General features: G+C 35.9%; 1 protein-coding gene across 18 annotated transcripts in view; it reads left to right on the top strand.

The window, feature by feature from the left end:
- The window catches only part of LRRFIP2 (LRR binding FLII interacting protein 2), a 55163-nt gene that overhangs the window by 18080 nt on the left and 22633 nt on the right, over positions 1 to 14450 (top strand). For 8 of the 18 annotated variants that reach the window (XM_058830603.1, XM_058830615.1, XM_058830607.1 and 5 more), the window contains exons 4-9: positions 276 to 326; positions 4799 to 4852; positions 5971 to 6036; positions 10510 to 10584; positions 11354 to 11401; positions 13028 to 13081. The exons of 6 other annotated variants lie outside the window; for them this stretch is intronic. In XM_058830603.1, coding sequence (XP_058686586.1) covers positions 276 to 326; positions 4799 to 4852; positions 5971 to 6036; positions 10510 to 10584; positions 11354 to 11401; positions 13028 to 13081 — 348 coding nt within the window. The remainder of the gene's footprint in view (positions 1 to 275; positions 327 to 4798; positions 4853 to 5970; positions 6037 to 10509; positions 10585 to 11353; positions 11402 to 13027; positions 13082 to 14450) is intronic. 4 more of the 18 variants (XM_058830612.1, XM_058830609.1, XM_058830605.1 and 1 more) reach the window with 3 other exon arrangements.

Here is a 14450-nt window from a genome sequence, read left to right as displayed (position 1 = left end):
AAATCCATGTAATGCTTATACCTGCTTGCTGTGGGGTTTTTTTTTCTGTGGTAATAAGCAAAATATGCAAAACACTTTTTGCCTCAATTTTATATGGTTCTCATTGTGACACAGTTTCAGTTTTTGAACTGCTGTAGATATCTGCTATTATTCTGAAGATTACATGGTAATTAATGTAGAGCTATCTGAGTTTTAAATTTAAGAATCCAATCTTGTGTGGTGACTATAATTTATACAGTAAATATTTTGTTTGGTTTTCTTTTTACATTCTGTAGTTTTCTCAGCATTCATATGATAGAAAATGGGCTCATATCCAGAAATGGATGGTAGGCTAAAATCACCTGTTTTGCATGGTTGTGCTACTCAGAGAACTAACATAGGATTTTGGAAGAAGTAATTTACTAATGGTTTGCTGTGTGTCATTTCAAAGTGTTATGTATAAAATATATATTTATATATATACACACATATATGTGCCTATAAACTATATATGTATGTGGTTCGGTTTGTACATGGTCTAACCTCCCCTCCCCTGACCTTGGGTCCTGTCACAGAAGAGATCAGTCCCTGCCTCTCTACTTGCCCTTGTGAGGATGTTCAGTACTACAATGAGGAGTCCCATCAGTCTCCTCCAGGCTGGACAGGCTGACCTCAGCTGCTCCTCATTCATCTTCCCCTCCAGCCCCTTCACCATCTTGGTTGCCCTTTTGGCATTCTCTAATAGTTTTGTATCTTTCTCATATTGTGGCACCCAAAGCTGCCCCCAGCAGTGGAGGTGAGGCTGCAGCAGTGCAGAGCAGAGGGGACAGTCCCCTCCCTTGCCCAGCTGGCAGTGCTGTGCCTGATGCACCCCAGGACATGGATGTCCCTTCTGGCTGTGCGGGCACTGCTGACTCACATTCAGCTTTCCATTGACCAGGACCCCCAGGTCCCTTTCCATGGTGCTGCTCTCCAGTGTCTTGTTCCCCAGTCCGTCTGTACATCCAGGGTTGCCCCATCCCAGGTGCAGAATCCAGTACTTGCCCTTGTTAAACTTCATACGTGTTGGAAGTTGGGATTTGTTCCATTTTTTTTCTTTCGTAGGGATTTTCTCTTCTGTTTGTTGCCTAAGAGAGCAATGGATACTTGAGAGTAACAAAGGAGGTGGCCAAGATGGGGGAAGGGTGCAGCTGGCTGCAGTCTCTTAGCTGTGGGGCTTTCTCTTGGGGAATGTAGGAATACTGTGAGAGTTTGGCTGGGGGGTGAGGGGCTGGGCTTGTCCCTTGCTCACTCTCAGGATTGGAGGGGAGACAGTGGGACTGCTGCTGCAGGGAGAATTCGCTGTCAATGCACTGCTTTTCTTTACCATGGGTGAGCCTTGGCTTGTAAGAGCAGCTGTTGAACTGGACCTTTTCAACACCCAATCTCAGTGGAAAGGACCCTCACCACCTGCTTGGGTGCTGAAGGGGAAAAACCCAGGATTCTGACTTCCACCACCCTCTGGAGGGAGCGTCTCCCAGGTCCTTGCTTTTAGCTGCTTGCAGAAGGCCATCTGCAGCTGCCCAGTGCTGCTGCTTTGGGCTTTTTGCTACACTTTAAATATGCCCACCAGGATACCCTGGGGCTCCTGGCTCCTCACACAGCTCTGGAGTTTTTGCTACACTTTTTACCACCCCAGGTGTGCTTGCCTCTGCTGTTGCAGCATGCTGCTCTGAGGTTCCTGCTATGGCCCATTTGCTGTCTGGAGGGGCACTGGGACCAGCTGCCCCCCGTGAGTTTGTGTGTTTGAAGCCCCGCTCTGTCTCTCCCGCCGGCAGCGCAGCCATTGCCCGTGTGGGGAGAGGCGGCCGGGCCCGCGCCACAGCGCCCCCTGCCGGCGCGGGGGAATCATCGCACCCGCCCTGCCTGGCCGGGAGCCACCAGCGCCCCCTGCCGGCTGTGCCCGGAACTGCACGGGAGGGGAAAGTGCCTGCGGCCCAGAGAAGGCGTCACTGGGCTTGTGGTGCTGCTCCTGCTGCTGCCCTCGTGGCTGTTTGTCTGCTTTATGTGTGCATATATATGTATATAGAGATATACACAGTAAAGAACTGTTACTCTTTTTACCATATATTTGGCTGACAGCCCTGTAATATCAAAGTTATAATAATTTTGAGGGAAGGGGTGCACGTTTTCCATTCCAAGGGAGGTTCCTGCTTTCCTTGGAAGGCATCTGTCTTTCAAACCAAGACACTGGCTGGTGCTTGCCCATCTCTGATTTACCAAGGTCTTGCTGTGGGGCCTCCCTGCCCTCAAGCTCCTCCCAACTTGTATCATTGACAAACTTCCTGTTCCTTGAGTTCTGCATCCAAGCCATTTATGAGGAGACCTGGGCCTAAGATGAGGCTGTGGAACCCTACCAGTGACCTGATGCCAGTCTAATGTCACCCCGTTCATTACAACCCTTTGTGCCCAGCCTGTGAGCCAGCTGTTCATTGATTGCATAACATGGTTATCCAGCTGTGTGCAGTCCACTTTCTCTAGGAAAATCCTGTGAGAGATGGTATCCAAAGCTTTGCTGAAGTCAAAAAGGATACAATCTACTGACTGTTCTAGGTCACCTAGGTAGATTATCCTGTTGTATAACTAAATTTGGTTTGACAAGCAGGAGTTTTCCCCTCATGAAGCTATACTGGCTGTGACCAATGACTGAGTTGTCCCCCAGATGTTTTTCAGTACCTCCCAAGATAGGATTTTCCATGATACTACCCAGCACTGGACTGAGACTGACTTAATTGCAATGTTTCTTTAGAGGATTCCTTTCACAAACTTCATATGCTTCTTAAAAGGGTATATGGGAGATGTCAGGAGTTTTACTGGCTTTTAGGAAAGTGTTCACTGTGGAAATGTTTTGAATCCTCAAGATTTAAGTAATATATGCTGAGACTAGCCATCGTTTCAAATAGTTAAAACTACAATGGCAGTTAATCTCTGTTGTGAAGTTCAAGGACTGCCATTAGAATTTTATTTGCAAAGTTGTATTGACTCTTTATTGTCTCTTTTCCTATCTGATATTTGTGTATATGTTACTTCTCATGTTCTCAAGACCAACAGATTTTCTGTATTTCTTGGCAGAATGTACCTTTGAAAGCTTTTTGCTTGAGATCAAGGGTTTCTAAAATGTGTACAACATAGGTTGTATTTGTGAGGAATCTCACTCAAAATTAATGCCACTCAACTCCTTTTGCAGTCCTAAGAGGTAGATCTGCTGCAGGAGATTTCTGAACAGATGTGCACTCCTTCCCTGGTGTGGGAGATGTAACCTCTGTATTGGATAACGTGCATAATTCCAACTTGAACTTTTAGAAATTAAGGTTTATAAATACCAGCAGCAGCTATCTATTTGCAATACAAACATTATGTACTGTAGTACATAATCCTTTGACCTGAATATGCTGAACACTTAACACAGACTTTCTATTTCCTGATGGAATGTCAGGAAGAGACTTGTTACCTGCTAATTGAGAGGAATCTTATGTAAGTAGCAAACTCTCTTCTTGCCTGCTGCAGATGTTACTAAGAGGTACTTGTCCATTTAGACCAGAGATACAGAGAATATTTAAAATTGGAAATGATCTAACTATATTGTGTTGAAAAGTTAAATTGCATGAACGTTCATTTTAGACCTCAAAACAAACAGCATAGAGAGGAAGACTAAAATGTCATTATGAAATGAGCCCACCTTCCCTCCATGGTAGTTGTCTGGCAGAGTTGTAAATAGGTCTATTGAATACTGAATAGTTGTAAAATAGTTTTAAACGAATTAATGTATCCAGTGAAAATGCAGATGATAACCATGTGACCATAAGCAATATGAAAGCTGGTTTTAGTCTTTAGATACCCATCTATGATCTGGAGGAAAAGCCTGTAATTCTATAAATAATTGGCTTACAATCTTTAGAATAGTTCAACATATTGAAAACTGTAGGAAATAAGTAAGTTAAGAAAGAATTCCTACTTTTAGAACTGTGTTGCAGCCTTCAGATAGGATAGTTTTAAAATTAAGGTTATTCTTAATATGTTTTCATACCGTAACAATTTTAGATGCTTATGACATGTGAAATATGTTTTAATTTTAAATTTGTTGTGGTTTTTGTCTTGCTTCTTCTCACATATTCTCTTGTGTGAACCAAAAGGAACATTCTTTCATCTTTCAAGAGAACAAAAGATATTAAGGTGCCTTAGCTAGTTGTCATCACTCAGATTTTATGAGTTGGGTTTATTATTTTCACTGTCATTGTAGAGAAAAACTAGCTGTAGAACTTAAATAGAATCAATTTGCTCTAAGAAGCTTTGTCCCTCTAATAGAGAAGAAAATGCAAAATACGTATGAGGAAACTGAGAGTAATAATTTCTATTATGGCTAAAATAACTTTGTAAATTACTCAAAATCTGAATGTAATAATTGTATGGTACATTTCTTACTAGTGGACTTGTAATTTTGTAAAGCTGTCTATTTTTCCTTTAATTTCTTAATTTAAACAATTATGTGCCTTTTTCATGCATTAATATATTAATCACAAGAAAGACTGACTACTGTGCACTAGTTATTAATTGTATTAACCTGCCTTATTTGCAACTCCTAATGTAATAGCTTGTCATACTTGCCCAAATCAGGTGAAATGAGCTTTTCTGGCTTGAATGAGTTTACTTGCCACCATGGATTATTCAAAATGACACAGCATTAAAAGTGCTAACAGCATGTTGCTCACTTTGGCTTCCTGGTATTGCGTCAGGATTTTTTTTTCTTCTTTGAGATAACTCTGCATTTCTTTTTTCTCAGGAAGATGCAGAGAGGGCCAGATACTCTCAGCAATCCAGTCGACATTCACATTTGGTTTGTGTTCAAACTGTGTACTTTTTCTTTTTGGTCATGGCCTTCAGAAACCAAATCAAAACTAAAAAACTTTGGGGCCTGATTTCTTTTTCTAATGGAGAGGATGAAGCTTCAAGTCTCCTAAGTATTTACTGTTTTAGTAATTTTAAGTCACTTACTGTGTTTAAGTTCATCTGGTATTTTATTTCCATCAATCTTAAAAAGGTAGTTTATTTTAATATATTTCGATCTTCCAGTCTTTCCTTGCACTTTGAGTATTACTGTTTTTCTGTAGTATTTGTGAAAGAAAAAGTATCATTACATTAAGATACAATTTGATGGAGAGTTTGGTATGATGCATGATTCTCTTTCTTTGAGAAGGTGGGAATATATTATTCATTAATGGCAAAAAATTTAGCCAAATTATGTAAGATATCCCAAAGACTGCTAACAGAAATATTTATTGTAAAGGCTCTTTTTATATCATCTTTAGGTGAAATATATATTGCTAAAGATTGGTTTTATTGAGGTTATGTTAACATTTTCCTGGGTTTGGATCTGCCTAGAAATCGGCTGGTCATTGATTGGGTGTATAGGGCATGAAAAGGACAAATTACTAAAATAAAATGGTCGGTTTTATGTATTTTGGAAGTTGGAATGAGCTGTTTCTTTGCATGACTTTAAAAAAAGGTGATTGTCACTTGCTAAGAGGTCTTTGCAATTAAATGTAGTTTTTGATTAACTGAATTTTGTGTCATGTCATGCAAATCCTAGTGTTGGAGTGTTTCTGCAATTAGCTGCACAGGTATTTTTACCAAATAATTTTGAACAGTAAATGCTTTATCAAGAAAATATGTAAAATATGCTATGTGCAACTCTTAGGAACTTGGTATAGATTTGCTCAGATCTGCTCTTGTCTTGGCTGACATATCAGATATGCTGAGGATTAAGTAATCAGCCGTTGTCTAAACAAGAGGGTTAAGAGGGTTTGAATTGGGCAGATAACTAAGCTCTTTTTTGGGACTTAGTATTTCTTTGACTGCCTTGGTTATTTTTTTTGTCATTCAGTGAAGAGTAATAGAATTAAATTTAAAAAATTATTTCATATCTTGATATATTTTTATAACTTTGTTCTCAAGAGTTTCCCAGATGTCAGTGCATCTCACAGGAGCAGAGCAAGTACCTCCAAAAGGAGAGATCTTGTGGTGTGTAACCTGGAATGAGCATGCTTTTTATTTAGAGTGTGATGAGTTCACATTGTAACATTTTCTGTGTCTACTTACCAAAGCAGTAGTTTGCTTAAAGCATGCTTAAAGAAAATGGCATTAATAGAATTGCTGCAATGATGGATGTAATCAAGTACTCTGTGATAGTAAATGTGAGCGCTGAAACAAAGTGCTAAGTGAAGTTATCTTCAAGACAGAACACTTGCAGGTGTAAAGTGAATTCATCCCTTCAGTCCCTCTCTCCCAGTGTCCCCAGTAGAGAAGTAAAATACCATGGAAAAAGGTTGTCCATCAGCCTTGATAGGTACAAACACATTGTTGAAAGTTACAACAGGAAACATTTTTCTCTTCTGTGATTTTAGAACAACAGACAAGGCTGAAATACAGAAATTTTACCTTTTCAGTAATGTATTTCTGTGTATCTAGTAAGGTCTAGTAAGTAAGGCCTTACTATATAGTAAGGTATTTCTGTATATTTGTGGTATTCCTAGTTTAGGCAAGTTAAACATTTTTTAGTAGACAGTTAAACTGTTAAGTGTCAGGATGATAAGTGTCTGAGTGGATCTGTCTTCATTCTCTGATAGCAAGATGAAGGAATATCCAAGGAATATCCTCTTGCTTATCGGAGGTAATAATTAAAGACAGAAATGGTTTTAAAAAATAAATAGTTGTGTTGATTAAAACTGGTAGTGACCTATGGGTCCTGTGGGTGATACCTTTAGTATCACAAAAAGGGACCATAGTCTCTAAATTATATCTACGGTATTAAAATATCATTTAATATATTGTTAATATTGGATATATTTGAACTATTGAGATAATATAAATACAGTATGAAATAATATTAGTTAAATCTGGGCTACAATAACTTTTAAACAAATATAAAATCTAAATCCAGGGAATTTCTGGTGTTAATTCGATGTCTAGAAGAAATTTGCAGATGTAACAATGGACAAAAATATTTTTTCTTGCAATCCTCTCATTACCCCTCATTTTGAAAATTACACTGGGCAATACTGCAGCATGCCACTTCTATATAATGCAATATTTTCAAGATACCTTCATTTCTTTTTTTTATTATGTTGCAAGTAGGCTTAGGTTTATATTAAATTATGTTTGGTATTGTGCATTACCTACAGTCAAAATACCTGTGAAATTTTTTACTTAACTGGAAAAAAACAAGCTCACTATGAAAATTTAAGGTTTCTAAGTTGGAAAAAAATAAGTATAAACTTCACAAATTTTGTTGTTACTGAGTGACAAGAAACATGGGACACTGGCTAAACTATTATTACCAAGCTGTTTTTATTAGTGTTCATAAGAGATGCCAAGTCTGGTAGATTGCCATTCTCTTTAGACACATCTGGCCCTTTCATCACACTGTTCCTTCTTTTTCACACACTTATTCCTCCCAAAAACACTTAATTCCTCTATCCCCACCTTTAATTTCACCCTGATTGCAAAATACTATTTCCCCTTCCACCTGTAAAGTCTTTCATGCCCTGTACGCTGTAGGCAGTGACCTTCCTGAGCCCATAAGGTGCCCTGAAGGTCATTGCATCATGATGAGCACAGCTCAACAAAGAGGCTGATGATCCTGTAGAGTGCTTTTCCTGTGTGGAGATGAGCCTTTTTTTGTTACAGAACCTTGTAAATGCTGTCTCAGTTTAATGAAATCTACCATATGAGCTTGGCTTAATTATTATAAAATTCTGTTACTAAAATCACATGAAATATTTCGCATAGTGTAGTGCTGTCCAGAATTATGTCACTTTTCATAAACTGGGATGCTGTTGAGGAAAAGGATTAGTTTCTATTAAGTGGTCCAGCCTCAGAAAACTCTTTACATCTGGATAAATGGATATTCCTTCATGTTTAAAGTTTCATAATCAGTGGAATATGTTTTATTGTGGTTTTCCTGTAAGTTTTTTTAGTCATTCTTTGAAAAAGAAGCAATTTAACTTTTTTAACTGTTGTGATTTTCACTTTATTTAATTTTCTTTAATATGACAACACTGAGGATAGATCTGCAAGATATTTGGTCCCTGTATGTTAATACTTTGCATGTCTTAGAGTGAAGACTGTTTTGTGCTTTGTTTCTAAGGTGTAATGGTACTAACTAGTGACTTCAGATTCTTGACTTTATAAAGTATATAATTGTACTATCGTATGTTCAGACCTAGAATAATTTTGTAATTCTAACACTTTCCGTAGACTATAGGTATAGGTTTTTTTCAGGGAGAAGACAACTGTCTTACAGTGAGCACTTTCTAGTATTTAGTTATTTCTAAACATTGTAGTAAAGTGACATACAGATTAGACTTGGAGGACATCCTTAGGGGACAAAGTGTATATGCATCTGTTTGTATTCTCCATTGCCACATAGAAAATTTAATTTAGTGGAAAGCTATTTCAGTCCAGAAAAAAAGCAGCTGGTTTGTATATCTTTACTAATAGACTTCTTTAATATTTTTATGAAGTGATAGTAAATTGCATGACATTTTCAGTGGTATTATGCCACATAAAATCTGTGTGTTTCTTAAGAAAAGGCAAGCATCAAGTATCACCAAAAGGAATTAAGCATCTTAAAAAGACGTGTTTTTTTAAACAGCAATGTTATCTGAATTAGCTAGCAGATAGGCAAGCACAACATAGTGCTTAAATCAGTTTGTACTGTTAAGCTTCTTTAGTTTGTTTATTGGTTTAAATTTTTTTGTGAAATGGGAGCACTAGCTTTAAGCAAAGCCTATGTTAATGAGAATAGGGTTGATTATAGTTTCACTTCACTATAGTGACAGAAGCATGGCCAATTTTTTTTCTAATTATGTAGTTAGAATTTCATGGGGTTTTTTCTGTTTTAGGTGATAAAACCCTTAAATTATTATGTCTGTCCTCTTTATATTTTAAGATTGAAGATGCTTTAATATAGTGCTATTAATTCTCTGAATTTTATTCTTAGAGTTATGCTTACAATTAATCTCCAAGCTGAAAGGGGAAAGCTCTTTATTCCCATAAACGTTTATTGGTTAGTTTTCTAGTATAATATTCATTATAAATATACAAAGTGTGTAGTGTCATGGATAAATTTTTTAGCTTCCTGACATTTGCATAAATGTTTTTAGGAAAAAAGAAAGCTCATATTTTGATTCTGACCTCAATTTGTGTTTGAAACTGTGTTTGTATCAGTTCAATACCATCAATTGAATCAGATTAATAGAACTCTTGTTCTGCTGAAGGCCTGGAAAAGGCTCTTGGAACTATTTGAAGGTGGCACTTCTCTGGATTAAAGTTTATTCAGTCAGGATGGAGATATATATTTTACTACTCCCACTTTGGCCCCTATCAGATAGTTAGAAACATTTTGAATGTAGATGTACAGCAGATTGAATTTGCCATAGACCTTGATGTTAATCTAGTGATATATTGAGAAGGGCATGGGGATTATTGTGATTGTGCAGAAACTATTCCAGAAAGTTTGGTGCTTAACAAGGGAATGTAATGTCAATAAATTAAATATTTTGGATGTAATTTTTCAGACAGTTTTTGGTACTGGTGAATTAGCAATTGCGTTTGGGGCTTGCCCCTGTCAGAACAGCAGTGGATGTTTGTGTTGAGACTAGGCTGAAGTAATTTTGTATTTACTTAATGTATTACAGCGTTTCCCCGTGTGTTTTTGAAGTGCTGTTTTCCTGTTCCATTAGTTCCTAAACAAATGAGTAATATGAATATTTCTTCTTTTTGTTGCCTATTGAGATAAGAAGTGCTGTATTCCGCAGCCACTACTTTTTGCCATGTTTTTATCTGTCTGGTTTTTCTTTCTTGTATGTGTGCATCAATTTTTTGCCTCACATGTGCATATATATGCAATTTGTGTAGCGAGTGTCAAAACACAAGTGAAATAAGCCAAAATATAATTTGTATACTTCCAGTATGCATACTTGGTGTATAAAATAGTGATAGGGTACAGGCTATGCTGCTATCACATAAACATCAAGCACAAATTCAATTATTAGGGATTTCTGTCCTTCTCTCTCCCCAAAATGTTTTGATTCATGATGGTATCTAACGAAAAGAAGATAAAAGTAAACAATTGTACTAATTGTTAGCAAGTCTTGTCAACTATAGTTTTTATGTATTTCTTGCTGCTCTTGTCAAACTTTTGGAATTTTCTTATTTATTATGGAGGAAAAATACCAAAACTATTTATTATTTTGTTTGAGCATGGCATTAGAAATACAGATAATGCTGATATACAGAGTACATAGTAGTTTGAGGGCTTTTTACTTAATGGAGCTACATGGATTTGGGGTTAGCAGTACGGAAAACTTCACAGCATTCTGCATGAGTTCTAGGCTTGGGAAACACTTGGGCAATGTTAAGATAAAACTTTTGTTTCCAAAATCTAGAGATGCAATCTTTATTTTCTCTCTTCTTTTCTTTTTCACCCCTTAGAGTGGAATTTACTATGATCAAAGAAATTATAGCAGGCTTGGATATAGTAAACCAGTTCCTTCCTACCATGTTTGGGTCTGTCTCCTGTTTCTATATTAATTTAATTATTTATAAAAAATACATATATGTGGTTTTTCTTACATATGCCATATGATGCTAACTTATCTCTCTATGAAACTTGCAATCATTACAGTTTAAAGTGGTAACAGTTGTATTTTTTGCTTGTAAGGGTTGTGTTTTATAAAATTAATGTATAACATGCAGGTTACTTTGTTCCGTTGTGCATGTGAGGTTTTAAATTTAAAATAAGTCCTGTTTCATTATTCTGTGTGATATACAGAAAACAACCAGCAGCTGTGACAGTTGCTGTTTCAAATTCCTGACTTTTAATACCAAAAAAAAATGTCTTAAATGTTTAGCACCATTGCGGTACTTTTTTCCCATCTTAATGTAAATGATAAAACACTGATATGTCACAAGATGAGTAATATCTTTCAGTACCTGCAGCTGTGGTCATGGCCAGGTTTAAATAACTAGCTAGAGGAAACTGACATGTTATTTGAGAACTACTTAATTTTTTCACTCTTTTCTGCACTACTTGCAAAACTTGCAAAAATACTAGATTGGTTTAGTAATGTTTTAATGTATTTCAAAGCTAGCGGGTTTCCTGGTGACTCTTTCACTCTATTTAAAGTTTCTATCTACTGTAGATAGATAAAAGTTTAGTATTTAAATCTTTAGGACTTGTGGAATATAGAACATAATAAAATATTTATAGTAATAAATAAAAGAAAATTATCTATGCAGAAAGTATTTCTGACTTGTTTTGTTCTTCACATTATAGTCGTCTTCTCTATACAGTGATCCAGTGGCACCAACTAGAAGTTACAGGGTTAGTACAATGTAAAATAATATCACATATTTAGATGTTTGAATGGCCCAATGTAAATATAAAATTACACTTTTCTTCATAGGTGTCTTCTTTAAACACTGGTTTGATAAGACGTATCCGTTTCTTTTGTAAGCACCGTTTGCATGGTTGCCTTAAATTTGTATTGTATGGCCATGAGGCTTGACAGTATTACGTGTGCATTTTTTGGATTTTTTTAGAGTTGCATTTTTTGTGTATCATTTTCTGGAGGTATTCAGTTTAATTTTCTTAGCATTGTGAAATTGGCTCTTTAAAGTATTTTAGTTGTTGGTATTTTGCTGCTCTTTTTACAGACGTGCATAAAGTTGGTGAATGCAGCAATGATGTTGAAGAACACAGGGGTTAGAACAAGTTAATTCAAGCATACTAAATAACTGCATGTGTAATACTAAAGAAAGTATTTTAAAAAGTTGAGCATTTGGATGGAAATCAGGAGATCACTGAAGTTTGTGGTAAATACACCTTGAGTACTTTTAAAAAGGATGGCATATTTAAATTTAATAAATATAAAATCATGCAATAGCATGAAAACTTAATTTGCATCTTTACAAAATAAAGAGTAGCTGGTAGTGCCATAAGAATGGCCAACAGAGCTCTACAAAAATTTTTCTTTAAACAGTGACATGAACATCTGAAACTTTGTCTTTTGCCGCTATAGTAGTTCAAATCCATCTTACACTGCCATTTAGAGACATGCTAAACCTATGTAAAAAATCATAAAATATTATGTAGTATTTTTAATCAGTGAGATTTTGTTTTCCACTTTGATTACAAACAGATGATTTAGATTTTTTGGCTTTGTGCATGTTCTCAAGAAAACATTAGATGATTCAGTGAGAGAACAAGACTTTAAAGACTGTTATTACATATAACTGTGATATACATATAATTCTAATTTCTGCTAGAGGTTTCTTCATAGGGATGGGCAAAGCAGCATGAAATGGTAATTTTTTTTTTCTTTTAAAGTTGTGTTTCTCAGAGCTGCTTTTATTATCCATTTCTTAAATAGATTTCAGCCTTGCACCTTTAAACATAGCTCTTTCAGGAGAGCATGCATGGGTGAGTGTAAAATAAAACCACCAAGTGTTCAATATAGCTTCAGTTCCCAGGGTGTGTTAAAACTTCTCCAGGTTTCAGAGCAGTTAAAAACAAATAGAAATTTAAATATTTAATTATGCAAATAGTTAGGGTTTTTTTAACTATTTGGCTGTTTTTCTGGGGAATTCTTAGTGATGCATGGAAATAGACATGCCTAGTAGTAAATAATAAATGCTGCTGAGAATCTTTAAATTCTTTTTTTTACACAAAAAGTATGCTACTAACTGGAAACACATAGATAGGATAAGAGAGTACATGACTGTGCATAAGAATTGCAGTGTATGAGTGTGGCATGATAATGGCTGAGACTGGATATATGTGGTACTTCCTTCTTTCTCAGGCCTCGTTGTGTGGTCATGGATGACATAACTCAAATAATTCTTGCACTCTTAGTGTAATAGGCATTTGGTTGTTTCTTTCATTATCTTTGTTTTCTGCAGACAAAAATCTATGAAAGTTGTGAAAATGTTCTTCATAACTTTTCTTTAGCCATCTGAATACAGTTATTCTTCAAGAGCAAGCTCAGTTCGAAGTAGTCCTGTGGTGAGCATTGCTATGCACGATTTGCTGAATGCTTTGATATTAACACATCAGCAGATATGAGTATGTCCACTTGGGATTGTTTTACTGACCCACACACAGATTTGATTTTTCCATTCCACATAAGAAGTTTTGTCTTGTCAGTGATGTGATTTTTAGCAAGGTGTACATTTTTAGCAGTAAGACAATAAACTGTAGAAGGAATTTGTTTTTCTAAATATCTTTTTAATGTTTGTAATAAACAACTAGTAACTGAAGTATACTTCATCATTGGGGTTAGCACCCTATATCATACATGGGGCAAGCACATGAAACATACTATGGTACATGTGGAGAAGTCTTTCTTTTGGGGAAGAGGATTAATGGAAACTGTTGTGTCATGCAGTAAGAAGTTTGCTCATTTTTATGGTAACCAGTATCCAAAATAAGATAAATTTGTTCTTGGTCTGTATTGCATTAGAAGTGTCATTTTAAAGTTGGCTTTTGTGCTGCAAAGTGATTTTAAAGAGCTTTATTTTGCTTCTGCCACAGAACAATTGTCTAAGTTTCATTGATACAGCTACTCATTTGTCACGCTACACAAAACAAACAAGTGGTCAGTGTTCTAGGATGACCTAAATTGAAATGTTCTGTCCTTTTGTAAATTTCTCACATATTAACAGTGTTATAGGTACTAAACAAATAAAACCAGAAACAAATGTTTTTAGCTACAAGAAATATCAGAGTGAATTTTTAGAGGATATAGGAAATAGGTCATTTTGCTGTTGCTTTATGAAGTTCCAAAACCTAACATACCTAACAGATATTGACATACATATGTGTGGTCTCTTGCACTGTGGAAACGTGTCTCTTTAGTTTTTCTTAACACTGAGATTAATTTCTTAAAAGTATATATTTTTAGATATATAGGAATATATGTATATATCAGATCTTGCTATGTGTATGTTATACCAATAATGCCAAGGTACATTCACTCACACTAGTGAATGCTTAATAGAGTTCAAAGTATTTGCTTAATGACATAATCTTGAAAAGCAGATGAAATAAAAATCTTATGAATAATTTAACATTCATTTCCTACTGTTTCTGTGGCTTGTATTTTTGTTTTAGTCTGGGTAATGCATTTGAACTCAGTTTAGTACTCTCAGGAATTCAAAAGAGCAAGCAATTAGGAAAGATGGAAAAGATAGAATTTGTGGGAAACTGTATGATGCTTCTCCATCTTAAATATATCCATTTTGATGAACTCATTGGGAAAGATACTAGGAGTACAAAAAGTATAGGAGAGACATCAAAGTTTATCAGGTATGTGGACTCCTCAACAGTAAAGTGGATTTTGAATGAAAGACCAGTTTTGTAACAAATTGTGGCT

Source organism: Poecile atricapillus, chromosome 2 (genome assembly GCF_030490865.1).
Source record: "Poecile atricapillus isolate bPoeAtr1 chromosome 2, bPoeAtr1.hap1, whole genome shotgun sequence".
NCBI classification, from domain to species: domain Eukaryota; kingdom Metazoa; phylum Chordata; class Aves; order Passeriformes; family Paridae; genus Poecile; species Poecile atricapillus.
The sequence above is the reverse complement of the archived record's forward strand: the minus strand, read 5'-3'. Positions and strand labels throughout refer to the sequence as shown.